This window comes from Lolium rigidum, chromosome 7 (assembly GCF_022539505.1).
Source record: "Lolium rigidum isolate FL_2022 chromosome 7, APGP_CSIRO_Lrig_0.1, whole genome shotgun sequence".
NCBI lineage: Eukaryota > Viridiplantae > Streptophyta > Magnoliopsida > Poales > Poaceae > Lolium > Lolium rigidum.
In genome coordinates, this window is record NC_061514.1 from 269,127,207 (window position 1) to 269,142,047 (window position 14,841).

At 48.1% G+C, this 14,841-nt stretch overlaps 1 protein-coding gene across 1 annotated transcript; it reads right to left on the bottom strand.

Annotated features, from left to right (window-relative positions):
* Nucleotides 1-10,299: 10,299 nt before the first annotated feature.
* Nucleotides 10,300-12,300, bottom strand: LOC124677865 (probable serine/threonine-protein kinase WNK5). Its single transcript, XM_047213819.1, has 2 exons — nucleotides 11,694-12,300; nucleotides 10,300-10,933 (listed from the first exon to the last, which is right to left on the bottom strand). Exons 1-2 carry the CDS (start codon nucleotides 12,273-12,275, stop codon nucleotides 10,547-10,549), a joined length of 969 nt encoding a protein of 322 aa, XP_047069775.1. The 5' UTR covers nucleotides 12,276-12,300; the 3' UTR covers nucleotides 10,300-10,546.
* Between the last annotated feature and the right edge of the window lie 2,541 nt (nucleotides 12,301-14,841).

A 14,841-nucleotide genomic window follows, 5' to 3' on the forward strand; every position in this document is an offset into this window, starting at 1 on the left:
TGGGTCAATTCTACCTTAGCACTTCCATTCTTCATCGAGCATCCAAGCGGATCATGATGATAATGGGGATCTACAGCCATGGGGATCACGGGTGTTCCCGGGCCTTCCTTGAAGAAATCTCGGCTAAGGTTGCCAGATCCAACGTACCCCTGTTAATGGGTGGGGACTTCAATCTTATCAGAACTACCAACGACAAGAATAATGACAACCTCAATTGGAGGCTCATGGACATGTTCAATGAACACATTGCGGCTTGGGCACTTAGGGAAATTCCGCGCTCGGGAGCATGTTTTACCTGGACAAATCGCCAACTCAACCCTGTTCGATCGGTTCTGGATAGAGTCTTCATCTCCTCTTCCCTGGAAATTTTTTTCCCTCTATGCACGGTTAAAGCGGAAACAATCTTGGGCTTTGATCATACCCCCCTCATCTTCGACACAGGAGAAGGGCTCCCGGTGCGAAGCAATCGTTTCTTCTTCGAATCAGGATGGTTTGATAGACCGGATTTCCTTCCCATGCTTTCGAACAGCTGGAACAACCTCTCTTCCAGGGTGGGAGGAAGAGATATTATCGACTGGTGGCAATTCATGTCTGGGGGCATCCGTCAACAACTCCACGGATGGGCTCGCAATTTGGGAGTTGCCAACAAATGAGAGAAAGAGAACCTGATGGCATAGATCATGCAGCTAGATGTGAGAGCTGACTCAAGGACCAACTTATACAGATTGTGGGTATGGAAGAGGAATATTGGTGCCAAAGGGGACGAGTCAAGTGGACGCTCCAGAGGGATGCTAACACCGCATACTTCCATGCCATGGCCAACGACAGAAGAAGAAAATGCACGATATATGCTCTCAACATTAGGAATGAGGTAATGACAGATGCAAATGCCATTCAAGCAGCTATATATTACTTCTACCGAGAACTGCTCGGATCGGCTGGCTACCGTAACTGTGGTCTTTCCCCCACGACTTGGCCGAGCCATTCCCATGTATCTGTGGAAGAAAATAACCGGCTTATGATAACATTCTCCGAGCAAGAGTTAGATTGCATCGTTCGGGAGATGAAATCAGACACGGCTCCTGGACCAGATGGCTTCCCTGTTCTGTTCTTCAAATGCTTTTGGCCCAATGTCAAGCATGGTATTCTTCACATCATCAATGATTTTATGCTGGGACGCATAGACATATCTAGGCTAAACTTTGCTATTCTCACCCTTATACCCAAAGTCCCCGGGGCAGACTTGGACTCACAATTCCTTCCCATTGCGCTCATCAACGTGATTTTCAAAATCATCTCTAAGGATTTTGCTTACCGGTTGGATCCCATTGCTCATAAAACGATCAGCCTGAACCATACTACGTTTATCAAGGGGAAGAACTTACTCGAAGGCCCCTAGCTCTAATTGAGATTGTCCATAAACTCCGCACTAAGAAGTTGGGAGGGATCCTTCTCAAACTTGATTTCGAGAAGGCATACGACCGGGTAAATTGGGATTTCTTGGCCGAAGTGCTGCGGTGCAAAGGATTCGAAGAAGGGTACATCCATCGCGTCCTACAACTTGTCTCTGGAGGACAGAGATCCATCTCCATCAATGGGGTGATTGGACCTTACTTTCGGAACAAAAGGGGGGTGTGGCAAGGGGACCCGCTATCCCCTCTCTTGTTCAATTTCATCGGTGAAGCACTCTCAGGGATCTTAGCTGCGGCATGGGCGGCAGGTCATATCCAAGGGGTAGTGCCACATTTGATTCTTGGCGGCAAGGGGACCCGCTATCCCCTCTCTTGTTCAATTTCATCGGTGAAGCACTCTCAGGGATCTTAGCTGCGGCAGGGGTGGCAGGTCATATCCAAGGGGTAGTGCCACATTTGATTCTTGGCGGCAAGGGGACCCGCTATCCCCTCTCTTGTTCAATTTCATCGGTGAAGCACTCTGAGGGATCTTAGCTGTGGTAGGGGCGGCAGGTCATATCCAAGGGGTAGTGCCACATTTGATTCTTGGTGGTATCTCGCACCTACAATACGCGGACGACACGCTAATCCTTATTCAGAACTCGGAAGATAAAATTTCTGCTCATGTGCTTTGAAGATATGTCTGGGCTAAAGATCAATTACCACAAAAGCGAAGTAATTGTTATGGGTCAACCTCTGGTGGAACAATAGAGAGTTGCGAACAAGTTCAGTTGTAAGCGTGGGTCCTTCCCTTTTATGTACCTTGGTCTACCCATCTCGGATAGGAAGTTACGCCTCAAACAATGGCTGTTCTTGGTAAGAAAGTTGGCGGGAAGAATCGAACCTTGGCTGAGCAAACTCCTTACCTCGGGAGGAAGACTCATACTCTCAAACGGCTGTCTGGATAGTATTCCCATTTTTGCAATGGGCCTTTTTCTATTACATGACGGGATTCATGCTAGATTCGACTCACACCGAGCGAAGTTCTTTTGGGAAGGGACATGAACGAAACGCAAATATCATATGGTGAATTGGCCAACGGTGTGTCGCCCCAAATCCACAGGGGGATTAGGGATGCTTAACTCCAAAAAGATGAACATTTCCTTACTATCCAAGTGGATATGGAAGCTCTACCAAGAGGAGGACACCATCTGGTCCAAAATTATCCGGGCCAAGTACAGAGATTCAGACAACTTGTTCGAGGGTTCTGGGCAAGGAGGTTCACATTTCTGGAAAATTTTACACAAAATCAAATAGTTTTTCAAATTGGGGGTGAAACACATAATCGGTGATGGGCGCCGAACTTGCTTCTGGACGGACTGGTGGATCCGGGATTGCCCTCTCAAGGAGGTGTTCCCTAATTTCTACAACATATGTGAGAATCCGACACAATCTGTTGCCTCTGCTCTCAGCACAGGAGAGCTAAACATTACGATCGCTCAATCCAGGTGGAAGGAGACAGTGGGTGACGAGGGATCACCTCGCCAATGCCTACGTATTGTAGACTAGGGTTTCGGGAGAGAGCGACGATGGAGGTTCCGGGGACGAGATTAGGCACACGACGTACCTAGCTTCGGGTCCCCTCGGTGGAGGATCCCTACGTGCTGCTAGCAATTCACTATATGATCATATGTATGTTTACAGGGTGCCGCCATATGCGGAGCTATGTTGTCTATATTCTGTCTATCCTGTTGGCCTCCTTCTTTCGGGTACCCCGGCTAGCTTTATATATGCAACCAGCCTAGGGTTTTACAAGAGTCCTAGTCGACTACTTCTTCGGGTTGCCTTGTTGGGCCTTCTCCATATTTGGTCTTCTCCATATTGGGCCGAGCCAGGTATACTAATAATGGGTACCCGAAGGGTATGCCCATGTCGAGTAGCCCCGAGTTTATAGGGAAGTCGAAGACTTGCGTAGAAACTCCAAGCATAACCATCTCCGAAGTCGAAGAAATACAAGGCGAGGTCCATGTCGTAGATCTTGTGTAGCGTAGATGATGTCGACGATTCTTGAAATTATCGGGTGCGCGGCAGCGCTCCCGATGGGAGTAGCCCCCGAGTCTATGGGCAAGTGCTTGCACTTGGGCATAGACTCAAGTTGTACTACTCGATGAAGAACTTAACTATATTTCTGGAGAAGTTGATGAAATCCATGTGCTCCCGATGGGAGTAGGCTCCACTCGAGTCATAGAATCGAGTTGAGTCTACAAACCTTGATTGTCGTAGATGATGTCAAAGTTATCTTTCTATCGGGTGCGCGACCAGCGCTCCCGATGGGAGTAGCCCCCGAGGCTACAGCCAAGTGTTTGCACTTGGGTGTAGGCTCAACTTGCTTTTAATCGACTCCACAATTTTTCCTCTTTCTTGTATCTTATTGAGAGGGTGAACAATACTCTCGATAAGAGTAGCCCCCGAGCCTATGGGCAGGTGCTTGCACCTAGGCATAGGCTCAAGTTGTACTACTCGATAAAGATCTTGGCGCAGCCCCTCTTTTTATCGAATCCAGGCCATTGCTACTTTTATTTGACATTGATCTCTATATTGTACAGGGATAATGGTAGTTGGGGCTAGTTCATCTGACGGATCAGGTACTAGTTAACTGCTCTAGTGGCAATCCGCAAAAACCTACTTCAAGATCACGTCCCTGGACATGATCTCGGGATACTGGTGCAAACTTCGACAGTTGCCGCTTAAGGTCTTACCATTCTGTCGAGTCCCAGTCAAATTTATCGAGTACCTAACGCGTCCGTTAGGATTTTTCTTCGTATCTGTTGATACGGATAAAAGTAGCGAGAGCGCAGTCTTCGGCGATGCCACGCCCAGCAGAACAGATCCGGGGTCTTACCTTCGCAAATTTGCGGCATTCGGAAATTGATCGCAACTTTGGCGTTCTGAGAATATATTGTCGAGTGCCTTGTTCGGCTGATGCAATGACCCATTATGCGGGTTCTTCTATTTTTCTCTCGGGCTTGATGAGTCAGCCGAATATATTGCGTTCTTCTATATTGTCGTCAGGCATATCACCGATGTTCTTTGATCGGAACAAATGACGAGTCAATGGACCCGAAGATTTGTCCACTCTCTTTTTTTTTTTTTTTTTTTTTTTTGGGTTCCTCCTTGATGATAATTTCGTCGAGTTCCTCCTTCAGGAAAATTTCTTCGGGTCCTCTTTGAGGACAATTCTTCGGGTCCTCCCTGAGGACAATTCTTCGGGTCCTCCCTTAGGACAATTCTTCGGGTCCTCTTTGAAGACAATTCTTCGACACCTCATTGAAGATAATTTTTTGACACCTCCTTGAAGATAATTTTTCGACACCTCCTTGAAGATAATTTTTCGACACCTCCTTGAAGATAATTTTTCGACACCTCCTTGAAGATAATTCTTCGACACCTCTTTGAAGATAATTTTTCGACACCTCCTTGAAGATAATTTTTCGGGTCCTCCTTGAGGCAAAATTCGTCGGGTTCTTTTTGAAGCAAATTCGTCGGGTCCTTCTTTAGGCAAATTCTTCGTGTCCTTCTTGAATAAGATTTCGTCGGGTTCTCTCTGGAAGATAATTTTGTCGGGTTTTCTCTTGATTTCGTCGGGTTCTCTCTTATATACTTTGAAATTTGCTTTCTCCTGCACAAATAAACAAACTTTTTCTATCTTTTCCTTGACTCTCTTTTTCGCATGCGGTGTCAGATGCTCGGATTCGATGATATGTAAATTGAATATATGCCGCGCAGCCCCCGAGCGTCGGGTGCGGCGAAAGTAAACGATAATCAAGTTTATGCAAATCAAAGGAACACTTAGCTTATAGGGCACGACGGAGTCGATGTGCGATGAGGTCTTCGAGTGCAGCGAAAAATTCGAGCCGAAGTAGAAGCCACCGAATTTAACGAAAATAAATGCCGCCAAATTGTTTGATGAAGAAATAGCCGAACCCCCGAGCACTGCTGGGGTGATGTCATGATTGTTGCTTAGACGCTGTGTCACAGTTGTTACTCGCGGCGAAGTCGTTGTCGAGCCCCCGAGTGTTAGCCGTGATGTTAGAAGAAGTTGACGGAGTCGCGGCGTCATATAAGGTGAAGCTCTTTAGGATGAAGCCATGGACAATAATATAATATGAATCCAGCCATTAAATATGAAGCATATATTGAAGATGAATCCGCCGATATCATAGAGGATGAATCCATTGAACCGAAGAATCCAGTAATAACCATAGAAAGTGAATCTGCTGATATCATAGAGGATGAATCCATTGAACCGAAGAATCCAGTAGTAACCATAGAAAGTGAATCCGCTGATATCATAGAGGATGAATCCATTGAACCGAAGAATCCAGTAGTAACCATAGAAAGTGAATCCGCTGATATCATAGAGGATGAATCCATTGAGCCGAAGAAAATAGTTCCAGTAATAATCATAAATGATAAATCCACTGACCCGGAAATACGTCGGGTAGTATTATATTTGGGGAAACCAATGATAACTTTATAGGATGAATCCGAAGAAGACAAATTTAGTAAGCCGAAGAAGATAAATCCATTGATCCGAAGAAGGTAATTTCACTAAGCCAAAAATAAATTCACTAAGCCGAAGGAGATATATCCAGAGCCGAAGATAATAAATCCACTTAGCCGAAGAAGTCCAGAGCCGAAGAAATAAATCCACTAAACCGGAGAAAATATATCCAGAGCCGAAGAAGGGAAATCCACTTCGAGTACCAAGTGTATTTGCTTTTTTTTATATATATCGGCTGCAGCGAAGCCGACATGGACGCAAGTCATGTGGCGGCCGCAGTCGATGTAGTCGCGCGGCGCCCGGCCGGAAGAAGTTGATGAAGAGGACACAGTCGATGTGACGGATCCGCGACAGGTGAGCCCCCGAGACTGGTGTGATCCCCCGGACGTGGTGATTGCGCAATGGCGAGTCCGCGACAGGCGAGTAGTCGAAGTTTTATTCCGATCTGCAATTGTATTAAGGCGCAAAAATCTGCGCGCAAATAGCGCAAATAACAGTACAAGCCACAAAATATATTTGACCCACTTAATCTACGAAGAATAATCAACTAGAAAGATAGCACCCGATGGTTCCGGTAACGGACGGAGTCACGATGAAGAAGATGAATTTGCAGTGTCGCGAGCCTCCATAATCGTCGGCTTGTTTTGTCAGCCATGAAGATTTTCCAAGTAGTGCATACGTGCAAAAGGACATGCAATGGATTAGATCTAGCCTCAGTAAAGTAATATTTAATCGATTAGATGATCACAGAAAAGAAACGAAAGAATCACACGTGAACGTGTGGCGTCCTAGCGGGAGACAAGGTCTGCCACGAAGTGATCAGCCTAGCTGATCGTTTTTTACTTGGTAGTTGATGATGCCTCCGTGCGCGCACATCGGCCGTGATGAGAAACGTTGGCGGCGGCAGCGTACTTCGTACTTCGCGAACACGACGCGCCTGACTTCCATCTAGATCCGAATCTTGTTCAACTCGGCGAACGAACTCGCGAAAAAATCCTGCTTGCCGGCCGATGAAGTAGTCGAAAATTTCTATCTGGATGCGATATGAACGTTGTTTATGATGATGGATCCCGCCCGGATGACGAAATCCAGTCGCCGCGGATCCCCACGGTCGGCGCCAATTGACAAAGGATCACCTCGCCAATGCCTACGTATTGTAGACTAGGGTTTCGGGAGAGAGCGACGATGGAGGTTCCGGGGACGAGATTAGGCACACGACGTACCCAGCTTCGGGTCCCCTCGGTGGAGGATCCCTACGTGCTGCTAGCAATTCACTATATGATCATATGTATGTTTACAGGGTGCCGCCATATGCGGAGCTATGTTGTCTATATTCTGTCTATCTGTTGGCCTCCTTCTTTCGGGTACCCTGGCTAGCTTTATATATGCAACCAGCCTAGGGTTTTACAAGAGTCCTAGTCGACTACTTCTTCGGGTTGCCTTGTTGGGCCTTCTCCATATTTGGTCTTCTCCATATTGGGCCGAGCCAGGTATACTAATAATGGGTACCCGAAGGGTATGCCCATGTCAGTGGGCAGAGCTCGACTCTCTCACGGAGAATTTTGTTTTCAGGAATGGTAAAGATAAGGTTAGTTGGCACCTTGACCCGTCGGGCAACTTCTCGGTGCAACCGCTATATGCCAAACTGTCGCAAGGGGCGTCAGTAGCATTCCACAAGGACGTGTGGGAGGCCAAAGTGCCCCTAAAGATCAAGAACTTTGCTTGGCAGCTCATCCTTGACAGACTACCATCAAGTCAACAGATAGCTACTAGACATGGCCCGGCCATAGGAAATTGCGCGCTCTGCGGCGCTGTGGAAGATGCAAGGCACATCTTCTTTACCTGCTCACTGGCTAAATTTGCTTGGAGCTCCCTACGACAAATCTTAGAATGCAATTGGAGCCCAGCAAACTTTCCACAATTCCATGCCATCTTATCAAGTTTAGCGGGAAGGGCCCGTAGACTTCTTTGGTTTCTCTTCCTAGCCCAAGCCTGGGCTCTTTGGAACATTCGCAATAAACTTACGATTTAGAAAAAGTGACTAATCACCCCGCTAACGTTATTTTCAAAACTGTCATTTTTCTACAGCTCTGGACCGTCAAGGCAAAACCAAGCGATCGGGAGGCCCTCAGGTGGATGGAAAACAAGACGAGGAAGCTTTACGCCGCCGTGAGACCAAGAACACCAAGCTGAAGAAGATCATGTAGCCAAGGCCGACATTTTTATCTCCTTCATGTCGGTGCTTTGATCTGTGCTTTGTCGTACTTTCGTTTCCCTTTTGGCTAAGCTATATGCCGCAGGATATTCCAGACTATGTGTGAACCTAAGGGCTTTATTAAGTTAAAGTCAGGCATTGTGATGCCTTTTATCTATAAAAAAACACAACATCAGAAAAATGGTGAGACCTAGCAACAACACGGTCAAGGCTTACCTTAACATTTCTTTTGTTACTTCGCTTGTTGTTGAAAGTCAAAGACAATCTTTTGTATCCAAGTCGAAGGTCATGTAAATTGCAATCAGATACCTAGCACTTCCCCAGCATTTGTTGTTCGCTTCTGCGGCTGGAAGAAAGGTGTTAGTCAGAGCAAGCCATGAGCACGAACTAGTCTTTCAGAGCTGTTGTTCCAACAGCAAAGGAGAGCTTCGCTAGCGCCCAGCTGAGAGGACGCGGATACCCCATATACATCACCCAACTGACGAACTGACGCGCCAACAACGCCTTATGTTCGTGGCCTTGGATTTGCAAGATCGCCGGACAGCCTGGGCGCAACGCCAACGGAGTCTGAGTTGCACATCCATCATCATGCTCCCGACGCTTGAAAGGAACCAAAAGAGTGCCGTGCCCGTGCACCAGGTATCCATTGTATCTGTTGGGCCTCCCGTCTGCATCCCAAGTCGCTTGTTTTCTCCGGACCTCTCCAGTTTATTTTTGTGATGTATGTATCCAGGTTTGAAACGATTCCACGCAACAATTATGCTCCACTCGAAGCTTCTCTCGTCTAAACTCTAAAGTAGCAAATGCTAGGCTGGAGAGTACAGACTACTCACAATGGGAGTATCATAGATAGTATCATGCATTTCATGCATGCAAAATGCTGATGTGACAGTGCAATTAAGAATGAGAGAGAGTGTACTAGTATCATAGGTAGATACTGTATCATAGCACATACTACTAGAAAAAATAATGTCAAGTAAATCTTGTACACATATTTGCATTGAGATTCTACATAACAATTAATATATGGAGACTATGATACTAGTATATGATACCATGCATTGTGAAGATAGTAACATGTAGTAGTATCATACGCATGATACTTCTATATGATACTATGCATTGTGACTAGTCTAATGCAAACTGAACAATCTGGGAGAACTTAGTTGCTTATATTTCAAAACAGGCAAGTTGCTCCGCTTCCTATCGATAAATTGAGCCATGGTTTGTCTGCCTTCCCAATGCACTAATGCTGTGTTTGGATGCATAGAAATTTGGTATGGAATTGAATTGGAGTAAGATTCAAAATCTGAGATGGAAATGAATTTGCTTCTAATTCAATTCTGTTGTTTGGATGTCTTTGAATTTTGCTGTTGGAATTAAAGGATATAACTAATTCCAAATCATGTTTGGATGTACTATGGAATTTGATATTGTGTTGAACTTGGAATGAATCTGGGCCGGAGAGTCGAGGACGACCACCTGCCGGCGAGCGCGCTGGTCGGAGCTGCTAGGAGGGCCGCCTACCGGCAAGCGCGCGGGCCGGAGCGCAGCGCCCATCTGGCAGCGAGCGCGGAAGCCATCTTCCGGCGAGCTCGACGGGGGAGGAAGGCGGGGAGGGCCGTCTCCCGGCGAGCGCGCGGGCGGAGCGTCGAGAACGGTGACCTGCCGGCGAGCACGGCGGGCCGGAGCGTCGACGAGGGCCACCTGCGAGCGAGTGCGGTGGGGAGGTGCGTCGAGGAGAGCCACCTGCGGGCGAGCGCGGCGGAGGAGGGAGGCCAGGGAGGTCGTGGAGGAGGGAGGCCAGGGAGGGGAGGGCATGGAGGAGGGAGGCCAGGCTGCTGTAGCTTGCGGCGGCGGCCCGAGCCAGCGAGCGAGCTCTCTCGATTTCTATCGAGGGCAGGACGACTGGAAGAGGTGCGCGACGGAGATTCTGAGCGTTTCCGAGGTGCCGACCTCGGAAAGATTTGGGCCAACCGTTACACGCGTGGGCGGGGGCTCGGAATTGAGCCCAGTTTCCACGCCCCAATTCTGAGCGCAATCCAAACAGCTGAATTTGTCCATTTGGCCCCCAATTCCAATTCCGAGCCCAGTTTCAGCGCAACCAAACACAGCATAATTGAAAATCATAAAAATACAGTATCATACAATTGCAGTGGCCGAGACGAATTCTGCCAAGGCCACGACGTATACACATCTGCTCGCTTGCTTAGCGCTGGAGCTTAAAATAAACAATTCTGGTGGAGTCAGCGTCGCAGCTCTTCTACTATCTAACTATCTAAGGATTAACAACACGGAGAAGTCAATACATCCCAATCCACCTGGCCATATACGGCTGGCTGGCGAGGTCGACAGGACGCAGGAGGTCGACAGGCGTTAGCTTAGCGTGCCGGTGGTGTCATCGTCGATGCCGTTGAAGAAAGGGTCCCTTAGGAGGTCGGCCGCCGAGGGGCGGTTGCGTGGCTGGCCGATGCATCGCTGGATAAACCCGCGCAGCTCCGGGTCCTTGAGCCGCCTGAGCGCGGCGGGCGGGACGCCGCGGGTGACGCTGTGGTAGATCTGCACGACGCTCTCGCACTCGGAGTAGGGCATCTCCCTTGTGACCATCTCCAGCACGCACATCCCGTACGAGTAGATGTCCACCGACTCGGTGTAGGCCTCCGTGTAGAGCTCGGGCGCCATGAACTCCGGCGTGCCAAGGATGGTGTGCGCCATGTGGGTGTTGTCCACGATCGCCGCCAGCCCCAGGTCGCCGATCTTGACCTGCACGTGCGTTCCAGTCGCCGGAGCCGTTAGCCTCGCGCGGATTTTATCAAATTTTTTGTTGAGAACTCTTTTCAAACTGGAGCACGAAAGCAACGGCTAACAGCTTAGCAGACGCAGCAGGCAAGCAAGCAAGCAACGCGTGCGAGCGAAGTGTCGCAGAAGACACGGGAATTGGAGAAAATCAGCGTAACAAACTAAAGTGCGTCTCAACGTGCATGATCACTTGTGTGTGTTTCTCCTTTATTCGAAAGCTGGGTGCAGCTCACACAAGCATATATCTTGGGCTCCAGTTCTTGCGATGCTTTTGGACATCTCTCTCACACGGAGACACGGAGAGCTGGCCGGAGAGGTCTACTACAGCTAGGTCGTCGCAGGAAAGAAGCGGAAAAGGTGGGAAAGCCGTCATCTTTCGCTAATTCCCGGCCTAATTCACGGGTTGATGTACTACAAATCAACAGCCTTTTGTACTACAATTTTGTACTGTTCTACCCCCAATTGCCCTCTTTAGGCAAGAGCAGTGCTATTATAGTAGTATCGGGCTGCATATACTATGAGTATTAAGAAAGTATTCTATGATGATCATTTTCTAATTTGGAATATAATTAAAACGGAGTGCTACCAAGATGTTGTATATACTCATTAAAAGGGCTAAATTACTGGCACAATGGAATTCAATGCTGAGGATCGGAACAACACCGATCGATAACTAAATTTGGAAAATCTGTCGCTCGGTTGAAGAAGCTGTTGAGATTGATACCTGTCCTGTGTTTCCGTTGATGAATACGTTGCTGCAGTTGAGGTCGCGGTGTATGATGCACGGTTCGTGCGTGTGGAGGTGGTCGAGCCCCTCGAGGATCTGCCGCGCCCACTTCTTGAGCGCCTTGACGGAGACGTGCCTGTGGCGGTCCCGGTAGTCGCGGAGGCTCCCTGAGTTGCAGACCTCGGTGATGAAGTTGAGCACGCCGTTGTCGCGGTCGAGCCAGACCTTGTGGAAGCCGATGATGTGGTCGTGGTGGAGGGAGCGGAGGAGGCGCACCTCGGCGTGGAGGCGGTCGACCATGGCGGGGTCCTTGTCGGCGAGCGCGCGCACGCGCACCCGGTTCCAGGCGACCTCGATGCCCTCCTCCTGGTCGAAGCCGCGGTAGACCTTCTTGACGGAGCCGTGGCCCAGCACGGCGGCGTAGCGCCCGAACCGCCCCGTCGGGTCCACCTCCTCGAACGCCTCCTCGTCGGACGCCATGGCGGCGGCCGACTGCTGGTGGTCCTGGCTGCTGGTGGTGACGGTGCGGTGGTGGTGGTGCTGCTGCGCGAGGCGCGGCGGCGTCGGGTTTGGGGGCATGCGCGCGGAGTAGGCGATCGAATGGGAGGCGAGGCGCGGCGAGGAGAGGCGGAACTGGGGCCGATCGGGGCGGCCACTATTTATAGGGAAGATGGTTGTGCGGTAGTAGCTGGTAGCGGGGTGGGTGGAATACGCTACTGCGGCCTGCCTGCCTGGTACGCGCCTCCACCGGGCGAAACCGATGTGTGTACGAAGCCGGTAGCGTAGATGTATACTACACGTGCGCGCGTAGCGTGACGTGTCTACGGGAGAGATTTGACCCAGATTTCGGGGCCTGGCCGTGGGGTCGGGGCACGTTGCCCGGCCGCGTACGTACGTACGTCGACGGACGGCGCCGCGTCCGTTGGCTGGGCGGAATGGGCGGTTCGTCGCTTCCGTTTACTCCATGATTTGTTTGGTCTTGAAGATGCGTTGAACCAGATATGCTAAACTACCAGATTAGTAAAGCCAGTAGGATCTAGGCAGGCGTAACACGGTAACGGGTACACGTGCGTAGCGGCGTTTCATACTCCCTCCTTCTCTTAGCTTAGGGCGTAAATATTCCAGCACGGTTGATATCCCTCACTGATTCCTTGCATGCACCTCCTAAATTCAAGGCCAGCCACGCACAACCAACCAGTGATAATTACAGCCATGCGCACCCAATCACAACCCGCGCTGGCTCCTTTGTTTCCAGGCATAGTGAGGGGTAAATTTGACAAGTTGTTGTTTCTATTCCATGCGCGCCTTAAACTGTGATCAAAAAACGAAAAAAATTATACGCCCTAAGCTAAGAGAAGGAGGGAGTACTTGAGAAGCCCGGGGGCCCTCGGTGATCGTAATCCCCTCGAGTTTGACTGTGTCAAAAAAAAAATGACGCAGCTCGTATTCGTGACAACCAAGCTATCATCATCCGACTGAAATCTCTAGTCGTATCCGATGGTGCATACTATTTCCTATATTTACGGAATCAACCTACGGACTCACAGGCAAAACATGAGTTCGTGGACCGCTTTTTTAGGAGTGAATAGGATACATAACCAACCAAATACACACATGCCAGTCCGTGAGGATTTTGTATGCACAACACGTCCGTAATTTTATCATTACTGTTTTTAAAATTGTTAGGCCATGTTCCTCTTAGGGCCGGCCCTGACATGATAGGGTCTCGGTGCAAGAAAAAAAAGATAGGACGCTATACACAACTAAGTATAGAGGTTTTTGTTTATTCAACAACGAATTATATATCGAAAAATGACTTTTGTCAACTCTTTATTTTAAAATTATAGATGTATGTCGCGTCCACGAATATATATCGGTGGTTTGCACTTCTTTTTTGTTCGGTAGAGCGCCCTAGGGCTGCGAATATAGATCAAGCAAGACACAAGAACACACGATTTTCACCCAGGTTCATAGCGCAAGAAGTGAAACTTCCATGTTCTGCTTGTCTAATCTTCTTAAGCTTGCACAAAGTATACGAGGAGCTAAGACTCCCCCTTCCTTCTCCTCCTACATAGTTTTTTTTTTCCATCCTCCAGGCCTACATTGGGAAGGCATACAAAGTAGGACAATTTCACGGTAGACACCAGTAGTAATCTGAAATTCAGATAAAGAACAGGAAGCAGGTCAATTCCCCTAATGTTTACTGGTATCTTTTCAACTTGTACTAATTTAAGCATGATCGATCTTGTAAAAATGAGGAACGGTCAGTGCCCTCTTCAGGGAGTAGTATGTTTCTATTTACACGCATTTGGAGACTAAAATGCTAGCCAAGTTTATCGATGAGCAAGTGGAGGAACTTATACATGTTCTGAAATACGAAAGTGATCAGTGCTCCCGGTTTTTATAAAATATATTTCTGAGATTCCAAAAAAAATTGAGCTAAAATGTACACATACATAAAAATCTTCCAAATGTAATGCAAATTTTGTAGAAGAAAATATGTTGTATTATGAATTATATAAAAAGACAAATTTCTGACAAAAATTGTCCCTATACATAGCCATATTTTTTTTCTGTAGGTAAAAATACAACATAATTTTTACCGAAACTCCGCACGAGTATTCATGACATATGTATGTATTGATGGAATATTTTTTATGATTTTTTGAAACATAAAAATATAGTTTTCAAATATTTCAAAAACCGGAAGCAATGATACTCATGTGCACCAAATCTTCGTCCTCTTAAATAAGCATACTAAATTTACCCAATTTGTTCAGTTTTCCTTGGCAGTAGCTACTTAAGATGAGAAGCTTTGGGTGGAGTATTAGAGCATCTCCAGCCTCGTCCCCCAAATCGTCCTCCAAACGGTGCCGGATCGAGCGTTTGGGGGATGTGTTTTCCTCATGCCGCATTTGGGGACGTCGCTTCACAACCGCGTCCCACAAACGCGCACACCAAATAAATAAAAGTACATGAAAATAAAGGACATCATTTATAATTGATTATATTTTACAAGTTTGACTGAAAACGGCTAGATTATGGCCTACTGGCCGCCCGGTGGTGCGTTCGACGGCCCGCCCCGTCGTCGCCTCCTCTCCACCGCGCGCCGCCTCTCCCTACGGAGCGCGACGAGAAGACGCCG

Coding starts and splice junctions, on each gene's coding strand:
- LOC124677865 (XM_047213819.1), bottom strand. CDS start 12,275: ATGCCCCCAAACCCGACGCCGCCGCGCCTCGCGCAGCAGCACCACCAC. Junction 10,934..11,693: donor TCAACGGAAACACAGGACAG/GTATCAATCTCA, acceptor ACGCACGTGCAG/GTCAAGATCGGCGACCTGGG.